At 44.7% G+C, this 25,919-nt stretch overlaps 1 protein-coding gene across 2 annotated transcripts in view; it reads right to left on the bottom strand.

The window, feature by feature from the left end:
* The window catches only part of cped1 (cadherin-like and PC-esterase domain containing 1), a 373,997-nt gene that overhangs the window by 258,802 nt on the left and 89,276 nt on the right, over positions 1-25,919 (bottom strand). For both annotated transcript variants that reach the window (XM_070900311.1, XM_070900312.1), the window contains 3 exons: positions 23,107-23,284; positions 19,014-19,156; positions 11,749-11,821 (listed from right to left, as the gene is read on the bottom strand). In XM_070900311.1, the coding sequence (XP_070756412.1) occupies positions 11,749-11,821; positions 19,014-19,156; positions 23,107-23,284 (394 nt within the window). The remainder of the gene's footprint in view (positions 1-11,748; positions 11,822-19,013; positions 19,157-23,106; positions 23,285-25,919) is intronic.

The raw sequence follows: 25,919 nt of genomic DNA on the forward strand, positions 1-25,919 counted from the left end.
CACAGTCCTGTTCGTCAGACCCTTCCGTGGTCGTCAGGGGTACCCTGCTGAGCACGTTGGCACAGTTGTCTGTGCCTCGTCTGTGCCTTATGGTATAATCGTAAGACACCAGCATGAGTGCCCACTGTTGAATGTGCGCCGAGGCGTTGGCGTTTATTGCCTTGCACTCAGATAGGAGGGACGTGAGGGGCTTGTGGTCAGTTTCTAACGCAAACTTGGCCCCGAAAAGGTATTGGTGCATCTTTTTGACACCGTACACGCACGTGAGCGCCTCCTTCTCTACCATTCCGTACCAGCGCTCCGCCCGCGAAAGTGACCTGGAGGCATAAGCTATGGGTTGTAATTTACCCGCATCATTGACATGTTGCAAAACGCACCCGACCCCATATGCTGACGCATCGCATGTGTGAACTAGCTTTTTACCTGGGTCAAAGAAAGTCAAAACACTGTTGGAACACAGAAGGTTGCGTGCCTTATTGAAGGCGCATTCCTGGGCGTCCCCCCAAAACCAATTGCACCCCTTCCTGAGTAGCACGTGGAGAGGCTCCAGCAGTTTGCTTAAGTTCTGCATAAAGTTCCCAAAGTAATTGAGTAGCCCGAGAAAGGCACGCAGTTCTGAAACATTCCGGGGCCTGGGTGCCAGGCGAATTGCTTCTGTTTTGCACTCTGTTGGGCGGATTCCATCAGCGGCAATCCTTCTTCCCAAAAATTCAATCTCGGATGCTAGAAACTGGCACTTGGATTTCTTGACTCGTAGGCCTACCCGATCCAACCGCTTTAGTACTTCCTCCAAATTACGGAGATGGGAGTCGGTGTCCCTGCCCGTGATAAGTATGTCGTCTTGAAATACAACCGTCCCCCGGGATGGACTTGAGCAGACTCTCCATGTTGCGCTGGAATATGGCAGCTGCTGACCTGATACCGAATGGGCATTGATTGTACATGAAAAGGCCTCGATGTGTGTTGATGGTGGTGAATGGCTTGGATTCCTCGGTCAATTCTTGCGTCATATACGCAGATGTGAGGTCTAATTTTGAGAATTTTAAGTCCTCCGCTCTGGGCAGCGGGTACTGGTCCTGTCGGGAGACTCTGTTTATGGTAGATTTGTAGTCCCCACAGATTCGTACGGATCCATCAGGCTTCATGACTGGGATGATGGGACTTGCCCAGTTGCTAAATTTCACAGGTGATATAATGCCTTCCCGCAGAAGCCTGTCTCGTTCGTGTTCAATCGTTTCCCTCATCACATAGGGTACAGCTCTGGCCTTGTGATGGACCGGTCTAGCATCCTGTGTGATGTAGATTTTGACTTTGGCCCCTTTGAAAGTGCCCACACCTGGCTGAAAGAGATGTTCAAATCGCTTTATAACTGTTGAGCAGAAGGTCCGTTCCTCTAATGACATGGCATGGACATCATCCCATTTCCAGTTTAGTTTTGCCAGCCAGCTTCTCCCCAGCAGTGCTGGGGGGTCTCCGGGGACAATCCACAGGGGAAGTCGGTTCACTGTCCCTTTGTGTGTGACAGAGAGCATGGTGCTGCCGAAGACTGGTACGATTTCTTTGGTGTAGGTCCTTAGTTTGGTGTCGACCCTTGTGAGTTTTGGTCTGTCTCTTTTATGTGGCCATAGTTGTTCAAATTGTTGAGCGCCCATGAGAGAGTGACTCACTCCCGTATCCAGCTCCTTGTTGACAGATATCCCTATGTTATTATAGGAGGCGTCCTGTTGTAGGAGCAGCGGCCATTGATCATGTTGACCCGCTGTACATCGGTGTCCCGGGTACTGTCCCCATCATCTTCTGGTCCGCTTTCCGACCTATCCGATTCGTATACCAGCCGAGCTGCCGTGCTTTTGCACATGTGGGCCAAATGCCCTGTATATTCACAATTTCTGCATACAGCCTGCTGAAATCGACAACCCCTTGATGAGTGCCCACCCCCACACCTCCAGCACAGACCTGTTCCCAAAGAATGAGCTGCGTCTGGCTGATCTCTCTTGAGCTTCTCTCAGTTTGTAGTTGATTGCTCGCATTGTGGGTTGATGAGGTGTGAACGGCCGTTCCTGTGGCCCTTGATGGCTTCTGCCTGCTGTCGAGAGCCTGTTCTCTCGGTTTTGTCTGTGTGTGGGGGTAGCAGCTTGTTTAGTGCTGTGAACTTCTTGTTCCAATATCTCGTTAGTTGTCATACCTGCATTGTAAATCAACCTCGTTTCTTCTTCCCCGACCAAGAATGTCTGTGCAACCAGTGCTGCTGCCTCTAAGGTCAGGTTCTTGGTCACTATGAGCTTTTGGAATATGCCTGCATGGCCTATTCCTTCAATGAAAAAGTCTCTCAGCATTTCTCTCCTTAGTTCATCAGAGAACTCACATAAACTAGCCAACCTCCGAAGTTCCGCCACAAAGTCGGGTATGCTCTGGCCCACACAGCGTCTGTAGTTGTAGAACCTGTGTCTGGCCATGTGTAGGCTGCTCGCTGGCTTCAGGTGGTCTCTTACCAGTGTGCTCAATTCTTCAAACGACTTGCTTGCTGGTTTCTCGGGTGCCAACAGATCCTTCATTAAAGCGTATGTTTTCGAGCCACAGCTGGTCAAGAGATGGGCTCGTCTCTTGTCTGCCTTATCGTCGCCTAACCAGTTTTTGGTTACAAAACTTTGCTGGAGCCTTTCTATAAAGTCCTCCCAATTATTTCCCGCATTTTACTTTTCATCTGATCCGTTGTTCGCCATTCTGTGGATTCTGTAATCCCGTAACTCGTCGTCACTGTAAAGTCCTGTCCCCTCAGTACAGATTCACACGAGGCATGTAGTGAAGTCAAGGTCACTCTGGACCTGCACTTTTATTTCACAGCTCTGGAATGCTGCACTTGCCTGAGACCTGTCCTTATATACCTGTCTCTTGCAAGTGCACCCCTGGTGGTAAGGTATGCTGGTGGTTACAGGTCATATCTTATTACAGTCATGTATAGCATGTTAGGATACAGTTATATATAATAATGTAAGATACATGACAGTTTGGATGGCCAGGACCACAAAATTAGCGATGCCTCCCTGGGTGCATTGCTCAACTGTGAGCAAGTGTTCACTGGCGCACACATGACTCTAAATCTGAGTCGATTCCAGGTGAGATCTGGCTATGGCTTTCATCATCACGATGCCTGGGTGGGTGCTGTGCAGTTCGCTAATGAATGTGTCTCTGCCCCACAAAAGACAGACCGCCTGCAGGGACAGCTCATCTTTGCATCTGTGGAACGGCTTAATCGCTTCCTGCATCTCCAGTGGGAAACTGGACCAGCTCCCATGGAGGACACAGATTTTTACCAGGGACAGTAAAGGATCCTGCCTGGTCCAGGTCCTGAGCTGGCGGGCCGTAATGGGAGATTGCTCGTTCTCAAATGCCTTCTTGACCACGAGCAAGTCCGCTGGCTGTGCCATTTCCACCCTGGTGGTGGGCAATGGTAGCCAACTGAGAGCATCTGTGCAGTTCTCTGTGCCCGGTCTGTGGCGGATTTTATAGTTGTATGCCAACAGCGTGAGCGCCCATCTTTGGATGCGGGCAGAGGCATTGGTATTAATCCCTTTGCTCTCCGAGAATAACGATATGAACGGCTTGTGGTCCGTTTGAAGCGCGAACTTGAGGCCAAATAAATACTGGTGCATTTTTTTTACCCTGTAAAAGCACGCCAGAGTCTCTTTTTCAACCATGCTGTAGGCCCTTTCGGCCTTGGACAAACTCCTGGATGCATACGCAACCGGTTGCAAAATATCCAATTCATTAGCTTGTTGTAACACACACCCGACCCTGTAGGACGACGTATCGCAAGCTAACACCAATCATTTACATGGGTTATACAGGACAAGCAGTTTATTAGAACACAATAAATTTCTGGCTTTCTTAAAGGCAGCCTCTTGTGAATTCCCCCATACCCAGTCGTCTCCCTTGCGCAGTAGCGCATGTAGGGGTTCTAGTAGGGTGCTTAACCCAGGTAGGAAATTACCGAAGTAGTTAGGGAATCTCAGGAACGAATGCAGCTCCATTACATTCTGTGGTCGCGGTGCGTTCTTGATGGTCTCCGTCTTGGCATCGGTGAGTCTGATGCCGTCTGCTGCGATTCTCTTTCTTAAGAATTTGACATCCTGTGTCAGGAGCGTTTCAACCTGAGCTCCAACCGACTAAGAACCTCCTCCAGATTCTTCAAGTGCTCCATGGTGCCCCAACCTGTAACCAATATGTTGTCCTGGAAGACCACTGTATAAGGAACCGACTTTAGCAGGCTTTCCATGTTCCGCTGGAAGATTGCTGCGGCCGACCGAATTCCGAACGGGCACTGGTTGTAGATAAACAGACTTTTGTGCGTGTTGATGCAGGTGAGGCCTTTCGAAGACTTCTCCAGCTCCTGCATCATGTAGGCCGAGGTCAGGTCCAGCTTGGTGAACGTCTTCCCTCCAGCCAGGGTCGCGAATAGGTCGTCTGCCTTAGGTAGCGGGTACTGGCCCTGCAGCGAAAAACGGTTAATCGTTACTTTATAGTTCCCGCAAGTTCTAACCGTACTGTCCTCCTTGAATACCAGAACAATCGGACTGGCCCAGTCGTTGAATTCCACCGGCGCGATGATGTCTTCACGTTGCAGCCTGTCCAGCTCGATTTCCACTTTTTCACACATCATGTACGGACCGCCCGAGCCTTGTGGTGGATGCGTCGCGTACTGGGAACCAAATGGATCTGCACTTTCGCCCCCGAGAAGCTTCCAAAGCCTGGCTCGAACAACGAAGGGAATTTTCTAAGAACCTGGATACATGCGGTGTCGTCGATGTTCGAGAGTGCTCGGATGTTGTCCCAGTTCCAGCGGATTTTCCCTAGCCAACTCCTGCCAAACAACGTGGGGCCATCCCCTGGCACAATCCACAGCGGGAGTTTGTGTACTGCTCCATCATAGGAGACTTTGACTTCAGCACTGCCAATTACAGGGATTAGTTCCTTTGTGTAAGTCCTTAGTTTGGTGTGATGCACGAGTTATGCTCCTCCTGTACTATGTGGGAAGTCAGGGATGCTTCTGGTGTCCCTGACGACTACCTGTGCGGGAAATGTATCCACCTCCAGCTCCTGACGGAACGCATTGCGGCACTGGAGCTGCGGATGGATGAACTCTGGAGCATCCACGATGCTGAGAATGACGTGAATAGCATGTTTAGCGAGTTGGTCTTACCGCAGGAAAAAGGTACACAGCCAGATAGTAAATGGGTGACCAGCAGGAAGAGCAGTGCAAGGAAGGTAGTGCAGGGGTCCCCTGCGGTCATCCCCTGCAAAACAGATACACCGCTTTGGTTACTGTTGAGGGGGATGACTCATCAGGGGGGAGCAGCAGCAGCCAAGTTCTTGGCACCGTGGCTGGCTCTGCTGCACAGGAGGGCAGGAAAAAGAGTGGGAGAGCTATAGTGATAGGGGATTCGATTGTAAGGGGAATAGATAGGTGTTTCTGCGGCCGCAACCGAGACTCCAGGATGGTATGTTGCCTCCCTGGTGCAAGGGTCAAGGATGTCTTGGAGCGGGTGCAGGACAGTCTGAAAAGGGAGGGTGAACAGCCAGCTGTCGTGGTGCATATAGGTACCAATGATATAGGTAAAAAAAACGGGATGAAATCCTACGAGACGAATTTAGAGAGCTAGGAGCTAAATTAAAAAATAGGACCTCAAAAGTACTAATCTCAGGATTGCTACCAGTGCCACGTGCTAGTCAGAGTAGGAATCGCAGGATAGCTCAGATGAATATGTGGCTTGAGGAATGGTGCAGAAGGGAGGGATTCCTGGGACATTGGAACCAGTTCTGGGGGAGGTGGGACCAGTACAAACCGGACAGTCTGCACCTGGGCAGGACCGGAACCAATGTCCTAGGGGGAGTGTTTGCTAGTGCTGTTGGGGAGGAGTTAAACTAACATGGCAGGGGGATGGGAACCTATGCAGGGAGACAGAGGGAAATAAAATGGAGGCAGAAGCAAAAGATAGAAAGAAGAATAGTAAAGTGGAGGGCAGAGAAACCCAAGGCAAAAAACAAAAAAGGCCACTTTACAGAAAAATTCTAAAGAGGCAAAGTGTGTTAAAAAGACAAGCCTGAAGGCTCTGTGCCTCAATGCGAGGAGTATTCGGAATAAGGTGGACGAATTAACTGCGCAGATGGCAGTTAACGGATATGATGTAATTGGCATCACGGAGACATGGCTCCAGGGTGACCAAGGCTGAGAACTCAACATCCAGGGGTATTCAACATTTAGGAAGGATAGGCAGAGAAGAAAAGGAGGCGGGGTGGCGTTGCTGGTTAAAGAGGAAATTAATGCAATAGTAAGGAGGGACATTAGCCTGGGTGATGTGGAATCGGTATGGGTGGAGCTACAGAATTCCAAAGGGCAGAAAACGCTGGTGGGAGTTGTGTACAGACCACCAAACAGTAGTAGTGAGGTTGGGGACAGCATCAAACAAGAAATAAGGGATGTGTGCAATAAAGGTACAGCAGTTATCATGGGCGACTTTAATCTACATATTGATTAGGCTAACCAAACTGGTAGCAATGCGGCAGAGGAGGATTTCCGGGACTGTATTAGGGATGGTTTTCTAGACCAATATGTCAAGGATACAACTAGAGGGCAGGCCATCCTAAACTGGGTAATGTGTAATGAGAAGGGACTTAATTAGAAATCTTGTTGTGCGAGGCCTCTTGGGGAAGGGTGACCATAATATGGTAGAATTCTTTATTAAGATGGAGAGTGACACAGTTAATTCGGAAACTAGGGTCCTGAACTTAAGGAAAGGTAACTTCGATGGTATGAGGCGTGAAATGGCTAGAATAGACTGGCGAGTGATACTTAAAGGGTTGACGGTGGATAAGCAATGGTAAACATTTAAAGATCACATGGATGAACTTCAGCAATTGTACATCCCTGTCTGGAGTAAAAATAAAACGGGGAAGGTGGCTCAATCATGGATAACAAGGGAAATTAAGGATAGTGTCAAAGCCAAGGAAGAGGCATATAAATTGGCTAAGAAAAGCAACAAACCTGAGGACTGGGAGAAATTTAGAACTCAACAGAGGAGGACTAAGGATTTAATTAAGAGGGGGAAAATAGAGTACGAGAGGAAGCTTGTAGGGAACATAACAACTGACTGCAAAAGCTTCTATAGATATGTGAAGAGAAAAAGATTAGTGAAGACAAATGTAGGTCCCTTGCAGTCGGACTCAGGTGAATTTATAATGGGGAACAAAGAAATGGCAGACCAATTGAAACAATACTTCTTTTTTGTCTTCACGAAGGAAGACACAAATAACCTTCCAAATGTACTAGGGGACAGTGGGTCTAGTGAGAAGGAGGAACTGAAGGATATCTTTATTAGGCAGGAAATTGTGCAAGGGAAATTGATGGGATTGAAGGCCAATAAATCCCCGGGGCCTGATAGTCTGCATCCCAGAGTACTTAAGGAAGTGGCCCTAGAAATAGTGGATGCATTCGTGATCATTTTCCAACAGTTTATGGATCAGTTCCTATGGACTGGAGGGTAGCTAATGTAACACCACTTTTTTAAAAAGGAGGGAGAGAGAAAACGGGTAATTATAGACCGGTTAGCCTGACACCTGTGGTGGGGAAAATGTTGGAATCAATCATTAAGGTTGAATAGCAGCGCATTTGGAAAGCAGTGACAGGATCGGACCAAGTCAGCATGGATTTATGAAAGGGAAATCATGCTTGACGAATCTTCTGGAATTTTTTGAGGATGTAACTAGTAGAGTGGACAAGGGAGAACCAGTGGATGTGGTGTATTTGGACTTTCAAAAGGCTTTTGACAAGGTCCCGCACAAGAGATCAGTGTGCAAAATCAAAGCGCATGGTATTGGGGGTAATGTACTGACATGGATAGAGAACTGATTGGCAGACAGGAAGCAGAGTGTCGGGATAAACGGGTCCTTTTCAGAATGGCAGGCAGTGACTAATGGAGTGCTGCAGGGCTCAGTGCTGGGACCCCAGCTCTTTACAATATATATTAACAATTTAGATGAAGGAATTGAGTGTAATATCTCCAAGTTTGCAGATGACACTAAACTGGGTGGCGGTGTGAGCTGTGAGGAGGACACTAAGAGGCTACAGGGTGACTTGGACAGGTTAGCTGAGTGGGCAAATGCATGGCAGATGCAGTATAATGTGGATAAATGTGAGGTTATCCATTTTGGGGGCAAAAACACGAAGGCAGAATATTATCTGAATGGCGGCATATTAGGAAAAGGGGGAGGTGCAATGAGACCTGGGTGTCATGGTTCATCAGTCACTGAAAGTGGGCATGCAGGTACAGCAGGCGGTGAACAAGGCAAATGGTATGTTGGCCTTCATAGCTAGGGGATTTGAGTATTGGAGCAGGGAGGTCTTGCTGCAGTTGTACAGGGCCTTAGTGAGGCCTCATCTGGAATATTGTGTTCAGTTTTGGTCTCCTAATCTGAGGAAGGACGTTCTTGCTGTTGAAGGAGTGTAGCGAAGGTTCACCAGACTGATTCCAGGGATGGCTGGACTGTCATATGAGGAGAGACTGGATCGACTGGGCCTCTATTCACTGGAGTTTAGAAGGATGAGAGGGGATCTCATCGAAACGTATAAGATTCTGACGGGACTGGACAGGTTAGATGCGGGAAGAATGTTCCTGATGGTGGGGAAGTCCAGAACCAGGAGACATAGTCTTAGGATAAGGGGTAGGCCATTTAGGACAGAGATGAGGAGAAACTTCTTCACACAGAGAGTTATTAGCCTATGGAATTCCCTGCCGCAGAGAGTTGTTGATGCCAGTTCATTGGATATATTCAAGAGGGAGTTAGTTATGGCCCTTATGGCTATGGGGATCAAGGGGTATGGAGAGAAAGCAGGAAAGGGGTACTGAGGGAATGTTCAGCCATGATCTTATTGAATGGTGGTGCAGGCTCGAAGGACCGAATGGCCTACTCCTGCACCTATTTTCTATGTTTCTATATTTCGATGTGAATGGGCTGAGCTTGGGCCTGTGTGCCTTCTTTCCCCACAGCCTGTTGAAGGCCGTTTTACTCATTATGGACTGACTTGCCCCCGTGTCCAGCTCCATAGATACTGGAATACCGTTCAGTTCAACTTTCAACATTATTGGTGGGCATTTGGTCGCGAACGTGTGTCCGTACACCTCTGCCTCCTCCATATGAGTTTCCAATTCCATCTGATCCACTGTGGATTGATCTTCCTCTGCAATGTGGTGGTTTGCAGGGTTGCAGGATTTGCAGCTCGCCTGCACATTCGTTGGAGGTGTCCCATTATTCTGCAGCCATTGCACGCATAGTGCTTAAAGCGGCATTAATGGGGCCGATGATCACTTCCGTAGTGCCAACTGCCTCGCATTAACAGATGATGACGGACTCTGGGTCATTTGAGGTCGGGCCACAGCAGCCGGTGTGTATGTTCTGCCATGTACATTTCTGCTCAAAACTGACGTTACTTTATGCACAGTACTGGCTGAAACTTCTTTGTTCTGTGAAATCTGTTTGGTGTTGTCGCTGGTGGACATAAATGCCTGGGCTTTCGTTATGGCTTTACTCAGATTCGGAGTTTCTACAGTCAACAGTTTGCGAAGGATTGTCTCATGTCCAATGCCCAGTACAAAAAAGTCTCTGAGCATTTGTTCTAGAAATCCCTCAAACTCACAATGTCCTGCAAGGCGCCTTAGTTCGGCGATGTAGCTCGCCACTTCCTGAACCTCTGATCGTTGACACGTGTAGAACCGATATCTCACAATCAAAACGCTTTCCTTAGGATTTACGTGCTCCTGGACCAGCGTACACAGTTCTTCGTAAGATTTCTCTGTTGGTTTTGCCAGGGCCAGGAGATTCTTCGTGAGGCCATAGGTACTGGCCCCACAGACAGATCGCCCTTCGTTTGGTCACGTTCTCGTCCCCTTCCAGCTCGTTGGCCACGAAGTCTTCATTGAGTCTCTCCATGAAGGCCTCCCAATTGTCCCCCTCTGAGAACTTCTCCAGGATGCCGACTATTCTTTGCATTTTTGCGTGGTTGTTCGTTACCTCATCGCCAATTGGTACACTCATAACAAAAGATGAAACTGAGTACTGTGCATAATGAGCAAGTGTGACCTTAGCTCCTTTAATAAGACTCCAGAGTGCAGGTACTTCATGGGTGGCCTGCTTATATACTGTGCTCACAAGGGATGCTGGGATCCCTTGGGACTCCAACAGGCCTTCTGGTGGTCAGGTATGATGCTGGTTACAAGGGGTTAAATAAATACACAGGGAAGTGGAGCTGAGTCCATGATCAGATCAGCCATGATCTTATTGAATGGTGGAGCAGGCTTGAGGGGCCATATGGCCTACTCCTGTTCCTATTTCTTATGTTCTTATGTCAACATAAGAAATAGGAGCAGGAATAGGCCATTTGGCCCCTCGAGCCTGCTCCGCCATTCAATTAAATCATGGTTGATCTGATCTTGGCCTCACCTCCACTTCCCTGCCCGCTCCCCATAGCCCTTGACTCCCTTATCATTCAAAAATCTGTCTATCTCCACCTTAAATGTATTCAATGACCCAGCCTCCTTCACAGCTCTCTGGGGTAGAGAATTCCGCAGATTCACGACCCCCCGAGAGAAGAAATTCCTCCTCATCTCTGTTAAAAATGGGCGACCCCTTATTCTGAAACTATGCCCCCTAGTTCTAGATTCCCCCACGAGGGAAGAGGAGGAGCGAGGAGGAGCAGCAGCAGGTGTGCCTACTGGAAGACAAGTGGGCGTGACCTCTTGTAGGAGGCCACACACAGACTGCAACACCTCAGCTGCTGCTGACATTCTGAGAGAAGGCAATAGGTCCTGCTCCCATTGCACCACTGCCACTCCTGTGGGGCAGGGAATCATCATTTACACTGATCTGAGGGAGAGCAGACTGCAGAAGATGAGTAACTCCTTGAAAACCTCTATCTATTCGGTTCACCAATCTGTCCAAGGTGGGGAACCAGAATCTGCATGGCAGCTGTTTGTCCTCAAGACATTGCAGAATCCTAATTGGAGCCTCATTTAACTATATTCATTAAGCTCCTGCCAGTTTTGGGCAGGAGCGTGACACCTAAATTGCTGCCCTGGGCTCCCTTGCTTCTACGTTCATGAGACCCTTCCAAATCCTTCGACAACTTAGCTGGCTGCAAACCTGATGGCCTCTGGGCCGCCCGATATTCGCCAGCTGGTACTGGGCAAGCTGTAGGGTAGGCAGCTTGACATGTCTATGTTGAGGTATGGTCATGAAAATGGACTGGGCCACTTACAGCACCTCCAGGCGGTTGGCCCATATGTCCGGCTGGCCTACCACCCCGAGTTAGAATTTCCCTTAACACTTCGAAATTTATAATTTGATGTTCTCATGAGTGTAAAGAAAAATGTTCACATTAGAAATCACTAAAAAGAGCAAAATTGTCAACAAGTTTGTTCCATTGGAATTTGCATCTGTGAATGGTTACTGTAGAATGGTTACTAAGAAGAATCGCACTGTACAACTTTAATCAGAATATGAGATAAAGTCTGAATACTTAAGCCCAATTTATCAGTAATGAAATACTGTAGAATTCAGCTTCATAGAATAATACATTTTCATTGATCCAAGTCTGATAGCTTTTCTGCATGCACAACAAAACATAATTCTATTTAGTATTAACAAAAGAAATTGTGGTTAAACTAATTGTTATATTTAATGTTGACATATTCTTACCTCAACAATCACAGGATAGACAGACGCACCAAAGCTAAGGTCAAAGGCCAGCAGCTGAAAACATGAACAACATCTGAAAAAATTAAATTAACATCAGTACATTTAATCACCATTGCAAAAAGTACAGAAAACCTGACCTGTTCTGAGTTCAAACAATATCAAATGTTCATCATTTGATACTTTAAACCAGCTTTGGACAATTAAAACTCAAGAATTTATTTTCTTACAGAGATTGTTTTTATTTTAGTGATGCAATACTTTTGCACCTTTCAATAAAAAATATTCCCTTTTAATTTACAAAAACATTATTGACACTGGGGACAATTTTCTATATGGAAAACTAGTGTTTGTGGATCAGTCGGCTGTTATACATCCCAACTGAGGAACATCGGGCAGGGTGCCTAATGGGCAGCCAGTTCACAACCGCCAGTTTCCTGTCTGCACCCAAACTGAAATTCAGCCCACTGTATGTCACCACAATAGAGTTTTACTGATTTACATTCGGCAATTCCCTGTGGCATTGCTCATGGGAAGTCACACAGTCTGTTATTTGATAAGGATAGGATTATATAGTTAATTAGGGAATGCCTAATTTAAAATCAAAATAGGAAATACAAAATAAATGCAAGCAATTGAAAATTGGGATAAAATTATACCTTAAAATATTTTTAAAATATGATTGTAGAGGTTGTAGAAAAATGGTCGAAAAATAAATGTCATTCAAAATGAATAAATGGGAATATTTAGATGACATCGTAAAATATATTCACTGATGTGATGTAATTATCTCTCAGGCAACGCCAATCCTGACTATCCAACAAGTGACAAGTGACAGAAAGCAGGCAAGACCAGTTGGCCGCAGCATCAGTGAACAGGGTTAAATCAATCAAGAGTCAGCACAAGAAGCTACAGAACCACTTGAATTCCAGCTGTCTTCCAATGAAAGTCTGCAGCTAGAACATTTACCCCTTCCGCACATAGTAAAATATGTTCATTGATGTGATGTAATTATCTCTCAGCTTAACTTCTACATCCTGTTGGCTGGTCTTTACATCGTGCCCTGATCTTGATTCCAGGTTTGCCTCTGTGGTTGGGTCCCCTGGTGTAGCAAAGCTGTGGGACACGCAGCAAATAACAAGGATCTGGGTGATCCTGAGAGCAGAAGCTGTACTGTAAAGTGTTGCCATTTGCATGCTCTATAATTATCCTGATAGCCATTAGGTCTTATGATAGATTTGCTTAGATTCTGTACATAACTGCAGCAAGGATGTCATTAACTTGACTTGAAGATGGTAAATTGGTCTCTGAAGAGCCATCCTTTCTGTCTCCTTTCTTCTTCAAATAAGCCTAGCACAGATGAATGTCACAAAATGAAAGCATCATTGCTGCTGTCTACATGCAGCCAATTTGAAATCTCTCCTGTTTAATGTCATAGGAATATTTATATTACATTCTTTTATTATTACGCCTTGTGATGGTCGCACTTTGAATTGATTACTGCCGACTTGGTTTCCCCATGTTGGAAAGGAATCCACATGCACATGTCTGGCTGAAGTTTGAAGGACATGTTCCAAACATATAATCATTCTGAAAGGTTAAGTGTTAAAATATGCTGTTCCATCTTTGGGTTTTTTGCAAGATTTTCTGCTCAAGTCACTGAGCATTCCCATAAGTGAACCTTGTGTTCCCTATGAACCAGTGTGCACCTTTACCTGCCTAAATCTTGATAAACAATAGCAAAACCCAGAAATTTAACATGAGAATCCTTGCCGCGTGGGTTGGCTTACTGAAATGCTTCTTGATGTATCTTGCGCCGTTGCATTATTCTCCTCATCCTCAGTAGGTGGATTCAATATACACTTTATCAGTCCAAGACTCAATTTTCCCCAATGCCGTTTTTTGGTGTATTTCAAGAGTTACGCCTGTTTTTTTGGCCATGACTACTCCAAAAAATAACTTGAAAGTTTCCCTGTTCTAATTTTTGAAATTGGTCCTTTAGCTTTGGGGGTTGGAGCCTAATGTCTGCACCGAAAAAATTATGCCCCCCCCCCCCACCTTCTGCGCATGCGCAAAAAAAAAATATGTTTTTTACGTGACTGCTATGGGCGCGCATGCCCAGTACACCTCCCGGTCTGCATTCAGCCATTCTTAAAGAGTCAGTTGTGTGTGAGAACTTTGAGTGCTATGTGAGAACTTTTACTTCTCAGTGGAAAAATCGGAGCTGCAATATGCAACGCGGTGCAAGGACCAAGAATTTCTCAAGAGAGGAAGTGGAGGCACTAGTTACTGTAATTGAGGCCAGATGGCATGAGCTGGACACCAGCAGAGGTCAAATAAAAGTTTCACCAAAAGAAATGAAGAAACGCTGGAACCAACTTGCACAAGATTATTGTGCAATGGTGAGCACCCCGAGGTCCGGAGGCCAGTGCAAAAAGAAGTGGCAGGACCTTGGTCAAGTAGTTAGTGTAAGCAATATTTTCATTTATTCAATGGAATAGCAATTGTAAATGTGACCATCTGTATGTCCTACCCAACAGAAAGACACCCTCTTTAAAAAGTTATATTTTCATCTATGCAGAGGAAGGTAGCACACAACAAAAGAGAGAGAACTCGAACAGGAGGAAGCCCGGAAAATCCTCATCCACTGAAACACTTGGAAAACAGGGTCACTGCTTTGATAGGTCCTGCCTGCAGAAAAGCAACCATCACTGTACAAGCTGGGCGCACACTCGAGGGAGAGGGTAAGTCTTGTAAATTCCACAGTCTGGCTTTGCTAAATGAGTACTGTGCGGGCTAGCCACCATAATTTAATTGTCGCTTTGCAAGAAGCTCAAAACAGCAGGAAAAAGCACTCAAACCTTCTTTCCTCTCTCCCCAAAGTGGACGCCTTAGAATGGACCACACCCTGGTCTGCGCATGCGAAATAGGCTTGCTTAGAACAGGAAGCTCGGCATTCAATGAAGAAACTAAGTCTAATGTAATTGTTTAATTTTTGATGTTTTTCAAATACCACCCCACTACTGAACGGGCTCGAGGGTCGAATGTCGGCCGGCAGAATCGTTCCCTCGCCTGGACACAGAGGCTCGGCTTCCAGCAATCCCCTCCCCTCACCCCACCTCCCGGGCTTCTTTTAAAACTGCTGTATAGCCTAAGGGTTCTCATCCCTTATATAAGTGGCTGGCAGTTCAGTTGGGCTTCCATTCCCCCATCCCCACCCCGGGCTTCTTTTGAAGCCGAGCCCTGAGCCCCTGTGTCTGGGCGAGGGAACGATTCTGCTGGCCGATGCTCCGACCCTTGAGCCCGGTGAGGAGACGTTCGGTGGTGGCGTGGTACTTTGAAAAAAATCAAAAATTAAAGAATTGCATTAGACTTCCATTTTCTCCCTTTTGACTTTGAAAAAATTAGCTTCACGATGCATATTCTTTGCCTTCTTGACTCCCTCCAAAACTTCGCCTAAAAACAATGGCGTCTTTCTGTGCCGATTTTTTTTACTGTGCGCTGGTTTTTCTTAAGTGCCCAGAATGTTTTTTTGGGAGTGGTCACATACGCCGTCCTAGGAAAAATGTAAGTTGTCCAAACTTGCTTAAATGTGAAAAACTGGTGCAGCCATCAGGTTATGATGCAAAAAAATTGTAACCTAAAAAAATTGTACCTTAGTGAATTACGCTGGCGCAGAAACTTTGGGGAAACTTGGAGATTTTAATTTACTCCAAAAAAAAGGGCACACGCCAAAAAAAATGGCGCAGATAACTGGGGAAAATTGAGCCCAATAATCCAACAGACGAGTTAACATAAAGGTAAAATAACAGTATTCAGTACAAAACAGTTTATTTACAGTAACTGATAAATTTTGCTATTCTTTACAATATATCAAAACAATAAAAATGGTCCCCTAGCTAACTTTCAACATACACTGAGGCTAGAAATTGGATGGTCTCTTTCGTACACGGTGAAGCTATGACACAGAGTCACACTAGTTTAGTGCACTCCCTCTGCTGGTAGTGGGCTGTATGGATGTTGATACCGCATTTCTTAAGGTTGGATTTCAAACTATCTTTATATCTCTTTTTCTGGATGCCAGCATTTCTTTGGCAGGAACTTAGTTCCAAATAAAGTAGTGAAGAAGTGCAGTGGGGCTCTGTCTAATTTTTGCAGTGCAGGAAAATCGATGAGAAATTAACTCATCACTCAGATCACTGGCTGTAAGGTATTAAGGTTGCTCTCACTGCTTGCTCACCTTTCCCCTGGCCATCCTCTCTGAGGCTGCTGCTGCGCCTCCTCCAAATTCAGACTTTTCTGACCGGCTAAGTTGTGTAGTATACAGTACACAGCTACGATGTGGGAGAGCCTGGGGCATATAGTCCTTAGACATGTCGAGACACCTGACCCTCTGCTTCAGCAGCCCTACAGGTGAGCTCAGTAATCATCCCGATGGTCCCATGGCTTTGATTACACCGGTGTTGCTCAGGCACAGTGGAGATGAGAGTGTCATGAGCCACGTGTGTATCTGTTGTTCCCCAGCAGCCATCCTGCCATGTTCCCAGAAAGGGCTGGGGGTGGGGGGGGGGGGGGGGGAGCGCGGTGGTGGATGGTTGAGGGACAAATGCATCATGACAGCTGCTGATTAACTTGCACAAGCTTGCATGATCCTGTTTCTGTGATCAGAGACTAGCTGGATATTAACGGAGTGGTAGCCTTTTCTATTCACGAATGCTGATGGCTGGTGCTCTGGTGCCCTGATGGCAATATGTGGGCAGTCAGTACAGTCTGGATGTGAGGAAAGCTTGCTTCGACAACAGTTCCCTGAGCTCCTTCATGTTCCCTGCTGAGGTCAGTGGGGAAGCTGATGTACTGCATAGCCCTGGCAACCTGGGAATTAGTGACCTGCTGACTGCAGCTGGGTCCCGCAGACCGGGCGATGCGGCTGATGTCCCCTGTAGTAGACTGGAAGGAGCCACTGGCAAAGAAATGAAGGGTTATGGTGAAGCTTACATGGTAAAACAAAAAGAATAAACAGATTTGGAAGCTGGAAACTCTTCTAGCAATCCAAATAGCACCCAGATCCTACGATCCAATTAGCTATCACTGAGTGTCCCTTTAAATACTGCTTCAGTGGCTCTGAGAGACCAATCCTGCTAGATTTTACGAGCAGGTCAGGCACTGGGCAGTTTCATGTGAAAATGGCGTCATTCCTAACTGCATCATAGGACCCTGATTTACATGTGTTTGTGAGTCCCCTGTCGGCCTCTAGCAGGTGGGAGCATGTTGATAATGCAGTGGTTACTATTCTATCTCTAATTTAACTGCCTGGCCTCACACATTGGGCATCACGCAATTTGCAGGCAGCAAGAGCTCACTTCAGGACGTGGTCTTTGACACAGAGCACGAGAGAAATACCTGGTTCAGCGCACAGTTCCTACAAACATTGTGGGCACAGCCTGGGAGCAGGCATTGTCGTAAATGATGGTTATTGACCAGCTGCACTTCGATCGAGTGGAACGTTGTTCTGTTCACGTAGGCAATTGCATTTGGCTCTTGGCCTGGATGGCTATGTGGATTCCATCAATCACCCCTTGCACCTTGGGAAATCTACCAATGCATTGAAATTAGGCAGCCCTGTTATACTGCTGTTTGGTGGGAAAGATGATGAAGGTTTGAGACCTCTTCATCTACTTGAAACAACTATGGGAAGCAAATTAACTGAGGCTTCTGATGATCCCTGTGCTAGCCTCGAAGGACTCAGAGGCATAACAAAGTGAGATCTATGATCACTTTGACAGCCACTTAATGGGGGGGGAAAATTGCGGTCAGAGGCTTCCTTTGGATGAATGCCTCCGACCCGAAATCTTTTGACGAAAATACCTAGTGGTCATGGAGGCACCTTCAATTCCGGTCGGAGGCCTTCATTCACTGCACAGCCGATGGGAGGTGACTTTCCTGTATGTAGGGAAATGCTGGGGTCACATGGGCCTGGACCACCATGAGGGTATTCTCATTGATAAAAATGGGATCTCCATTTGTGCAAGATCCAATTACTATCAATGAGAAAACTCTCCTAAAACACGAAACACAGCATAATAAATTTTAAAAAACACCTCACATATTTTAAATTAATTGAAATTAAATGTAATGAAATATTTTAGAAAAAAATAATTTTTGGATTTTTTTAATTGTGTTTTAATAGGGTTAAAAATAAACTTACCTTAATGAACAGGGTTTTTAACATAAAAACGAATTATTACATTTATTTTTTAGATGTTTTAAAACTCTTACGCTGGCAAAAGTAAGCTATGCGCCTGCTTTTACCAGGCGTAAAAGTTTGAACATATTCGCTGGGCATGATTTGGGCAAATAACCCAATCTCTGCCCCACGGATGTCCTTCCTGCGGGGATGTGGAGGATTTGTCAAAAGAAATCTTGACAGATCGGAAAAGCCGGTCTTCGGCGCATTCGCATCTCGTCCCGAAAACCGGCTTCTGCGAGACCTCGCTGGGTCGGTGTGCACTCCATATGGACCCGGCGAGGCCGGAATCTTTGGCACATTATTGGCTACAGGTCTCCTTAAAGCAGGTGGCACAACTCTCCCTGCTCAATATGAGTGTCTGGAGGTAAGTGTCTTAATGATTGAAAGGTAGTTGTACCTGTAGATACGGTAGGGTGCAAGGTAGTCTGAATCTGGTGCCATTTGTCATTCTTGGAAGTCCTTTTCGTTCATTTTCATCTTCCTCCATTAAATCCATTAACAAGGGATCACTACACAAAATTCCCTTGGCTAATTAATGAAAAATGCAGCCATAAGGTTTTGATTTCCAACACGAGAACCTGGCTGGCCTTTGTGCCCATTTCAAATTGCTGAGATTAGGGCCCTATATGTGCAATGTAAGATGACTGCAATATTATAGGCTTCCACATAAGTAGATTTCCACTGGTAATCAGCTGAAGACACAGAAAACGCACAATTGACAAGCTTTGCAGGAATTTCAAGTGCTGTGCTCAGTGGGCAGAAAGTACCTGGGTTCAGTCACTCTCAAAATTGACTGCTCATATGCCATCAACATAAGCTATTATGCCATAGCAATTTCCAGGCCAATCAGAAACATCGAACTTTCTTTTCCATTCTTGTTCTGTGGCACTCAAAGAATTAACAGAATTCATAACCATAGATTTTTTTTAAACTTAAATCTAATGATCACAGAAATTCAGATTTTAAAATAGAAAAAAAATCTTCCACCCTAGTTGGTGCTTTCAGCTGTCAAATTACTCACCTTTCTGGTGTTCCTTGACTTCTGGTGGATGATTCAATGTTTACTTCAGCTATTAATAAAAGTTGTGTAATTAGCTCCTTCATGTTTCCAAAGGCCTGTGCTGAAGCAGCTGTCCCAAAGTGTTTTTCAAAATATGCCAGAAGCTGTTAAAGATTTCATACTTTATTAGACAATTTGCATTTATATACTTGCTCAGCAATTTTTCTAAATAGGCAAACCAAACGTTGGAACTTCTTTATAAATGTGTAAAGTACAGCTCTTGATGTTTGCAGAAAATAGCCCATAACCACCGAAGAACAGAAGGGGACCATTCAAACTTCACCCACTCAGCAGGAATGAGGAAGCTGCTCTACAATTTGTGATCTTGTACATCCCTGATTCCCTTCTCCCCCATCATTGGCAGCTGTGCCTTCAGCTGTCCAGACCTTAAGCTCTGGAATTCCCTCCCTAAACCTTTTTGCCTCTATGCTTCTCTCTCCTCTTTTAAGACGCTCCTTAAAACCAACCTCTTTGACCAAGCTTTTGGTCACCTGTCCTAATATCTCCTTATGTGGCTCCTGTTAATGGCCTTGGGACTATATAAATGCAAGTTGTTGTTGAATGTCCATTGAGGGATCGGGAGACACTGTCATAACTCAAGGTGTCATGTAAGGAATCCTCAACCTTCACTTAATACTCAGGTATCATCTGAAGCCTCAGATTGTATCACTATATTGGAAGCTCCCACCTTTCCTCCTCCCCTTAACGCATTAGAAAAGTATGCACCAGTCAAGTGTTTACATTATTATGGCAGTTATATCAAAGGTAGATAACATAGGCTGGGTTTCTACTCCACAGTATTACCCCAAATTGGATGGGATCATGGTGGCTAATACCGCAAAATTTGTGTGGTGAGCACTAACACCGCTTCACCGCCCTAACCGTGATGTTCCCCTCCTGCCCCGACAGGACCACTGCTGGTTGCTCCTTCTCCATCCCCTGCATGCAAATGGAGGCAGAGACCAACAATAATATATTAAAATCACTATATGGATCACCACATTCCATGCAATACCTGTAAGGTGGTGCTGCAACAGAGACTCTCAATGTTAGCTAACACTAACTAACCTTATGTCACACCATAGTTGTTCATTTACGATTAAAAAGCTTAATTTCAGACTGCTTGCAGTTCTATGCTCTGGCCAGTGGGTGACACTGTGAAGCAGTAGATGAATCTCTGCTCAATCTCCGCCATGATGGATTTCTACTGTTGCAGGTAAGGTAGCTTTAAAGTTTTAATTTTACAATTCACTATGAAATTGCTTAACTATTGTTATTTTTCTCTAACAGATCACATATCACCCTGAAATTAATTTATGTTGTTTCTCTTGGAGCCTTCCGGTTTTATAGTGAGCCTTTCTTCCCCACCACTGTCCTAGAGCCCAATTCTGCCTGCTCCCATTATACCTGCCTGATAGTAGGAGCCAGGACTTTGTGTGTACCTATACCTTTTTTATTCGAGCCTGAAGGCGTCGAGTGCCTTCCACCTACCCATCTGCCCATCCTAGGGTTGCCAACCCTTCAGGTTGTCCTGCATTTTCTAGCAATGAAAGATTAATCTCCCAGAGACACTGCTGCAAGCAATCCAGGGGGAACCTCAAAGGGGCTTCAATACAAGGGGCTTTTTTCATTTTATTTGAACACTTTTATTTATTAGTTAAAGAACTATCAGAGATGGGAAAAAAGACTGTTTGCAGTTGGAGGGGGGAGTTCGTGTAATGAAACCTCCAAGAATACGTCCAACCAGAGCTGGTCACCCTTGCCCACACAACCTCCTGGCCCTCTCTGATTGGCTCTGGTCTGTGGCTCGGCTGCTTCATGCCTATCTGACCTGCCCCTCATTGATCGGCCCATCAGCTGACAGCCACAGTCTGTGTCTCCACCACTGATGCCTGCTCCTCTCTTGTGTTTTGTTTATTTTGTACTCTTGGCCCATTCTCAAGACACGGTTTCCCCTATTGTTACTATTTTTGAATTCCTGAACCCGTGTTCAGTATCTCCCCCTTTTATTTGAATCCTAGCCCCATTCTCAGTTTTCTCTTTCCTCAGCAACACGCTGACTACAATCAAAATGTTTGCTCTTTTTCCCTTGCTTTCTCCCCCCTCACTCCTTTCCTTCCCTTCTCTCCAACCTCATCACTTTTCCCTCCCATCCCCTTTCCCTCCTTGTTCCTTTCCTCCTCATATTTTCTATCAGTACAATTTTAACATTTTTATACTGTGACCAAATCAATTAAATCACTGCAGTGACAAATGAAAGATTTTTAAAATCACCCTGATTTCTGTGTCTAAGTGAAAGAAAGAGGATGGAAGATAATGAATGCTGAAACACACTGCAAATACCTGTTAGAATTGGCCAAATTTAAACTGGAAAGTCAAAGTGTTTGATGCCTCACTGTGACACATGGAATAGGCCATATTGAGCAACCAGATTGGTCTGTAAGGCTTCAGGCTGTACAGAATCTAGGAGGAAGAGACTGGTTTGTTCTGCATCCTATTAAAGGATGACAGTACTTCATTTTTATAGATCATAGACTTTGTAGAACATTTCTAATTATGATACATAGTGTTGATTTTTTTTAAATAGGATTCTCCTTTTTTATTGCTTTGACTAATTATCTCCACTTTTAGATTTGAGTTTATAATCTGGGCCGATACTCCAGTGCAGTACAGTCGGAGGTTCCACCTTTCATATGAAGCGTTAAACTGAGGTCTACCCTCTCAGATGAACGTGAAAGATCCTATACTATTCAAAAATGAACAGGGAGTTCTTCTAGTGTCCTGCCCAATATTTATCCCAAACCAACACCAACAACAAAGGATTATCTGGTCATTATCATATTGCTGTTTGTGGGACCTTGCTGTGTGAAAATAACCTGCTGTGTTATTCTACATTCCAACAGTGACTACACTACAAAAGTACTTCATTGGCTGTGAAGCGCTTTGGGACACCCTGAGGTCATGAAAGCTGCTTTCTAAATGCAAGTTCTGTCTGTGCTTAATCTAAATAAGTAACTTATTTGGCATAGGGGTAATTGGAATAAAAGGGATAGAGAGAAACTCTATTATGGATTCGTCCAGCTTGCTCTATTTATTCTGTGGTTGTCATTAGTAATTTCACTATCCACAGCACTAGTAATTTACACATGTGAAAGAACATATTTTTATTCATTAATAATTCCTTCTATTGCCTGATAATTGATTAAATCCATCATAAGTGAACCAAGTAGATATTAGGAACCTGCATTGTGTAGATTGGATACATATGTGCGCTCTCGGACATGCTAACCAACTATCCACAACCTGTCTGTATATGTAAAGTTTTCTCAACAATCTTCTATCCAATAACAAGTTGTGATTTATTAGCATGTTTGACAGGATAGCACAAGCAAATATAAGGTTACTGCAGTGCAGACTGGCACTAGCACAACTGCAGAGCTATTGAACTGCTTTCATCATAGAGAGTGCATCTTTGTAGTGGGTATAACTGTCACATGCAAGTTTTATTTTGCATTAATTTACTTTCTTCCCCTTTTATCAGATTCATGGCTGTTAAACAGCAATGAATCCGATAAAAGGGTAAGAAAGTAAAGCTAAAATATTGGACTTTGAAAGTTTCTAGCAAAATTTCACCTGTTAGCTTTAAGTTCCCTTCATGTAACTAGATGAAACAAAACAAAGTTGTACAATCAGGAGTAACCAATGGGTAACAAATGTTATATTTAGGTGAATATTTTTCCTTAAAGGGTAACCATGCAAGTGCTGGGAGACAATTTGAAAAGCATAAACATCACAGAGTACACCTTGTGCCGAGATCACTGCGTCACCCTATCATGCCTGTGCATAAATTTAAAGAAAAACAATTATATCAACCACAGCAATAACAAAAAATGCATTATAATAGTTTACAATGCAGCAAACATTGGAGAATTTGCCACTGCAATCAAAGTGTTAAGTACATTGTTTGGAGCATGTTATTCTACAAATTTAGCCTGGCGGAAATATCCCAGTGTAGCCACAATTCCATATGCAGTCAAACTGTAAACATTTATACCTTGGTAACAAAAAACTTCTTATTGGGTTCAGTTTGGACGAGTCCCGTTGAATGAATGAATGCTCGTAGCGGAGACAGTGATGTCACTAAAACATATACTTTGAGAATTGCAGAAAGGCCTTCTATTGGAACAGACTGTAGCTTTTCTGAGAGGGAGTTTTTTTGAAATGCATCATATCTAAAAAAGAACAAAACGTATTAAAATGGATCTAGCATAAATCATTTAAAAAAGTTGAAACTGGAAATGGACATTAACATCAATAGGTGCTAAAAATAATTCATATTCACCTGTCAACAGAGAGAGTTTTTCCAGAAAAGAAACTGTAGAGAAAATTGGATGCCCACTAGAAATTATTTTTGCAGGCAATTATTATATTGGTAATTTTTACACTTAAGGTAAGATTTGCAACATTGGGGATTATAATATTTTAGCATGCAGTATCAGCATTAAGCATGGCCAGATCAGATAAAGCACAGTAGGATTCAGAATAAAGCTTCCTCTGTGAAAATGTGTCTTAACACCAATCTTATTGCACCAGAGTGTCTTTTTCCAGTTTTCACATCAGTTAAAGTTAATGGCCCATATTTTAAAAGAATCTAAGGAAGAGATAGTAGAGGCACTATTACACATATTTAATAATTCGATAGAAAAAGGTGCAGTGCCAGAGGGAGATAGAACATGTCCAGGGAACTATAAACAAGTCAGCTTAACATCAGTAGCAGGAAAAATAATGGAATAATGAGTAAATAGAAAATTACATAGAAGCCAAAATTTTAATAATGAATAGTCAACGTGGATTTCAAAAGAGAAAGTCTCGCTCCACCAACCTCATTGAATTCTTTGATGAGGTAACAGAGAGAGTAAACAAGGGTAATGTAGTAGATGTAATATATCTAGATTTCCAAAAAGCCTTCAATAAGGAGCCAACACTGAGGAGGACTGCATCAACTTACAAGAAGACATTAATAAACTTGCAGAATGGGCATATTACAGGTGCAGCGTCCCGAATCTGGAACCTTCGGGACTGAGGCCTTTCCGGATTTTGCGTTTTGCCGGACTTTCTGACTTTCTGACGTCACGAATCCAGAAACACCCAAGTCCAGGTTTGGTTATTTCCAAATTTCGGAACGTCAGAAAGGGGGCGGGGGGCTCGCCGAAGAGCTGTTCGGGTTGCCGGGCGATGAGGTGTTCGGGCGGGCCCCACCACCATGGAGTTGTTCGGGTGGAGCCCCGCCGCCAAAGAGGAGCTGGTCAGGCGGGCCCCGCTACCGTGGAGGTGTTCGGGTGGGCCAGCGAAGAGGCCCCTAGGTCGGGCAGCGGTGCTGCGGCAAGGCCCGAGGTCAGGCTGCGGCAGCAAGGTGAGGCCGTGATCAGGCAGCGGCAGCACCTCGAGGTCGGCAGGGTCCGGATTTCGCAACATTTTACGTATTCCGGACGACCCTGCCACCGATTGGTCCGGAGTCCAGATTCTGGAACATTCTGGATTCCGGAACTTCGGATTTTGGATCTGTATTGACAAATGAATTTCAACACAGATAAATGTGAGGCATTACATTTTGGTAAGAAAAATAAGGACGTCACATATTACTTGGAAAATAAGAATCTAAATGGGGTAGAGGGCGAAAGGGATTTCGGAGTACAAATACACAAATCACTAAAAGTTGTGATGCAGGTAAATAAAACCATAACAAAAGCAAATCAGGCATTAGGATTTATTTCGAGAGGGACAGAATTGAAAAGTAGTGAAGTTATGCTAAACTTGTATCAAACCTTGGTTAGACCACACTTGGGAGTACTGTGTACAATTCTGGTCACCATATTATTAAAAGGATATAGAGGCACTTGAGAGGGAATAAAAAGGATTTGCAAGGATGACATCAGAATTGCGAGGCTATACCTATCAGGAAAGGACGAATAGGTTGAGGGGTGACCTAATCGAGATCTTTAAAATAATGAAAGGTTTTGATAGAATAGGCACAGAGAGAATGTTTCCACTTGTAAGGAAGAGCAAAACTAGAGACCATCAATATAAGATAGTCACCAAGAAATCAATAGGGAATTCAAAAGAAACTTCTTTACCCAGAGAGTGGTGCGAATATAGAATTCGCAACCACTGGGAGTAGTTGAGGCGAATAGTATAGATTCATTTAAGGTGAAGCTAGACAAGCATATGAGGGAGAAAGGAATAGAGGGTTAGGCTGATAGAGATAGATGAGGAAGGATGGGAAGAGGCTTGAGTGGAGCATAAACACTGGCATGGACTGGTTGGGCTAAGTGGGCTGTATATTCTATGTAATTCTGCGTAATTCTATGTATTTTGCGATAAAAATAATGGTGAGGCTAACAGCTTTCATCATTATAAAAATGCAACTCAGACAACAATTTCCGGCAACCGGAAATCAGGAATTTGCTGTCCTAGTTGCCTGCTCCTTCAGAAGCTTCACTATGCCGGTACCTCACCGAGAGACTCGGCATTGAAACACATGGAACAACGTGAAGTTGCTGTACCTACGTGATAACACACACATTAGAATCATAGAATGGTTACAGCACGGAAGAAGGCCATTCGGCTCGTCGAGCCCATGCTGGCTCTCGGCTAGTCCCACTCCCCCGCCCTTTCCCCGTAGCCCTGCAAATTTTTTTCCTTCAGATACTTATCCACATCCCTTTTGAAAGATAAGATTGAGTCTGGCTCCATCACGCGTTCCGGCAGTGCATTCCAGAACACAACCACTCGCTGTGTAAAAACATTTTGTTCTTACATCACCTTTGGTTCTTTTGTCAATAACCTTAAATCTGTGTCCTCTGGTTC

Source organism: Pristiophorus japonicus, chromosome 15, assembly GCF_044704955.1.
Source record: "Pristiophorus japonicus isolate sPriJap1 chromosome 15, sPriJap1.hap1, whole genome shotgun sequence".
Lineage (NCBI taxonomy): Eukaryota > Metazoa > Chordata > Chondrichthyes > Pristiophoridae > Pristiophorus > Pristiophorus japonicus.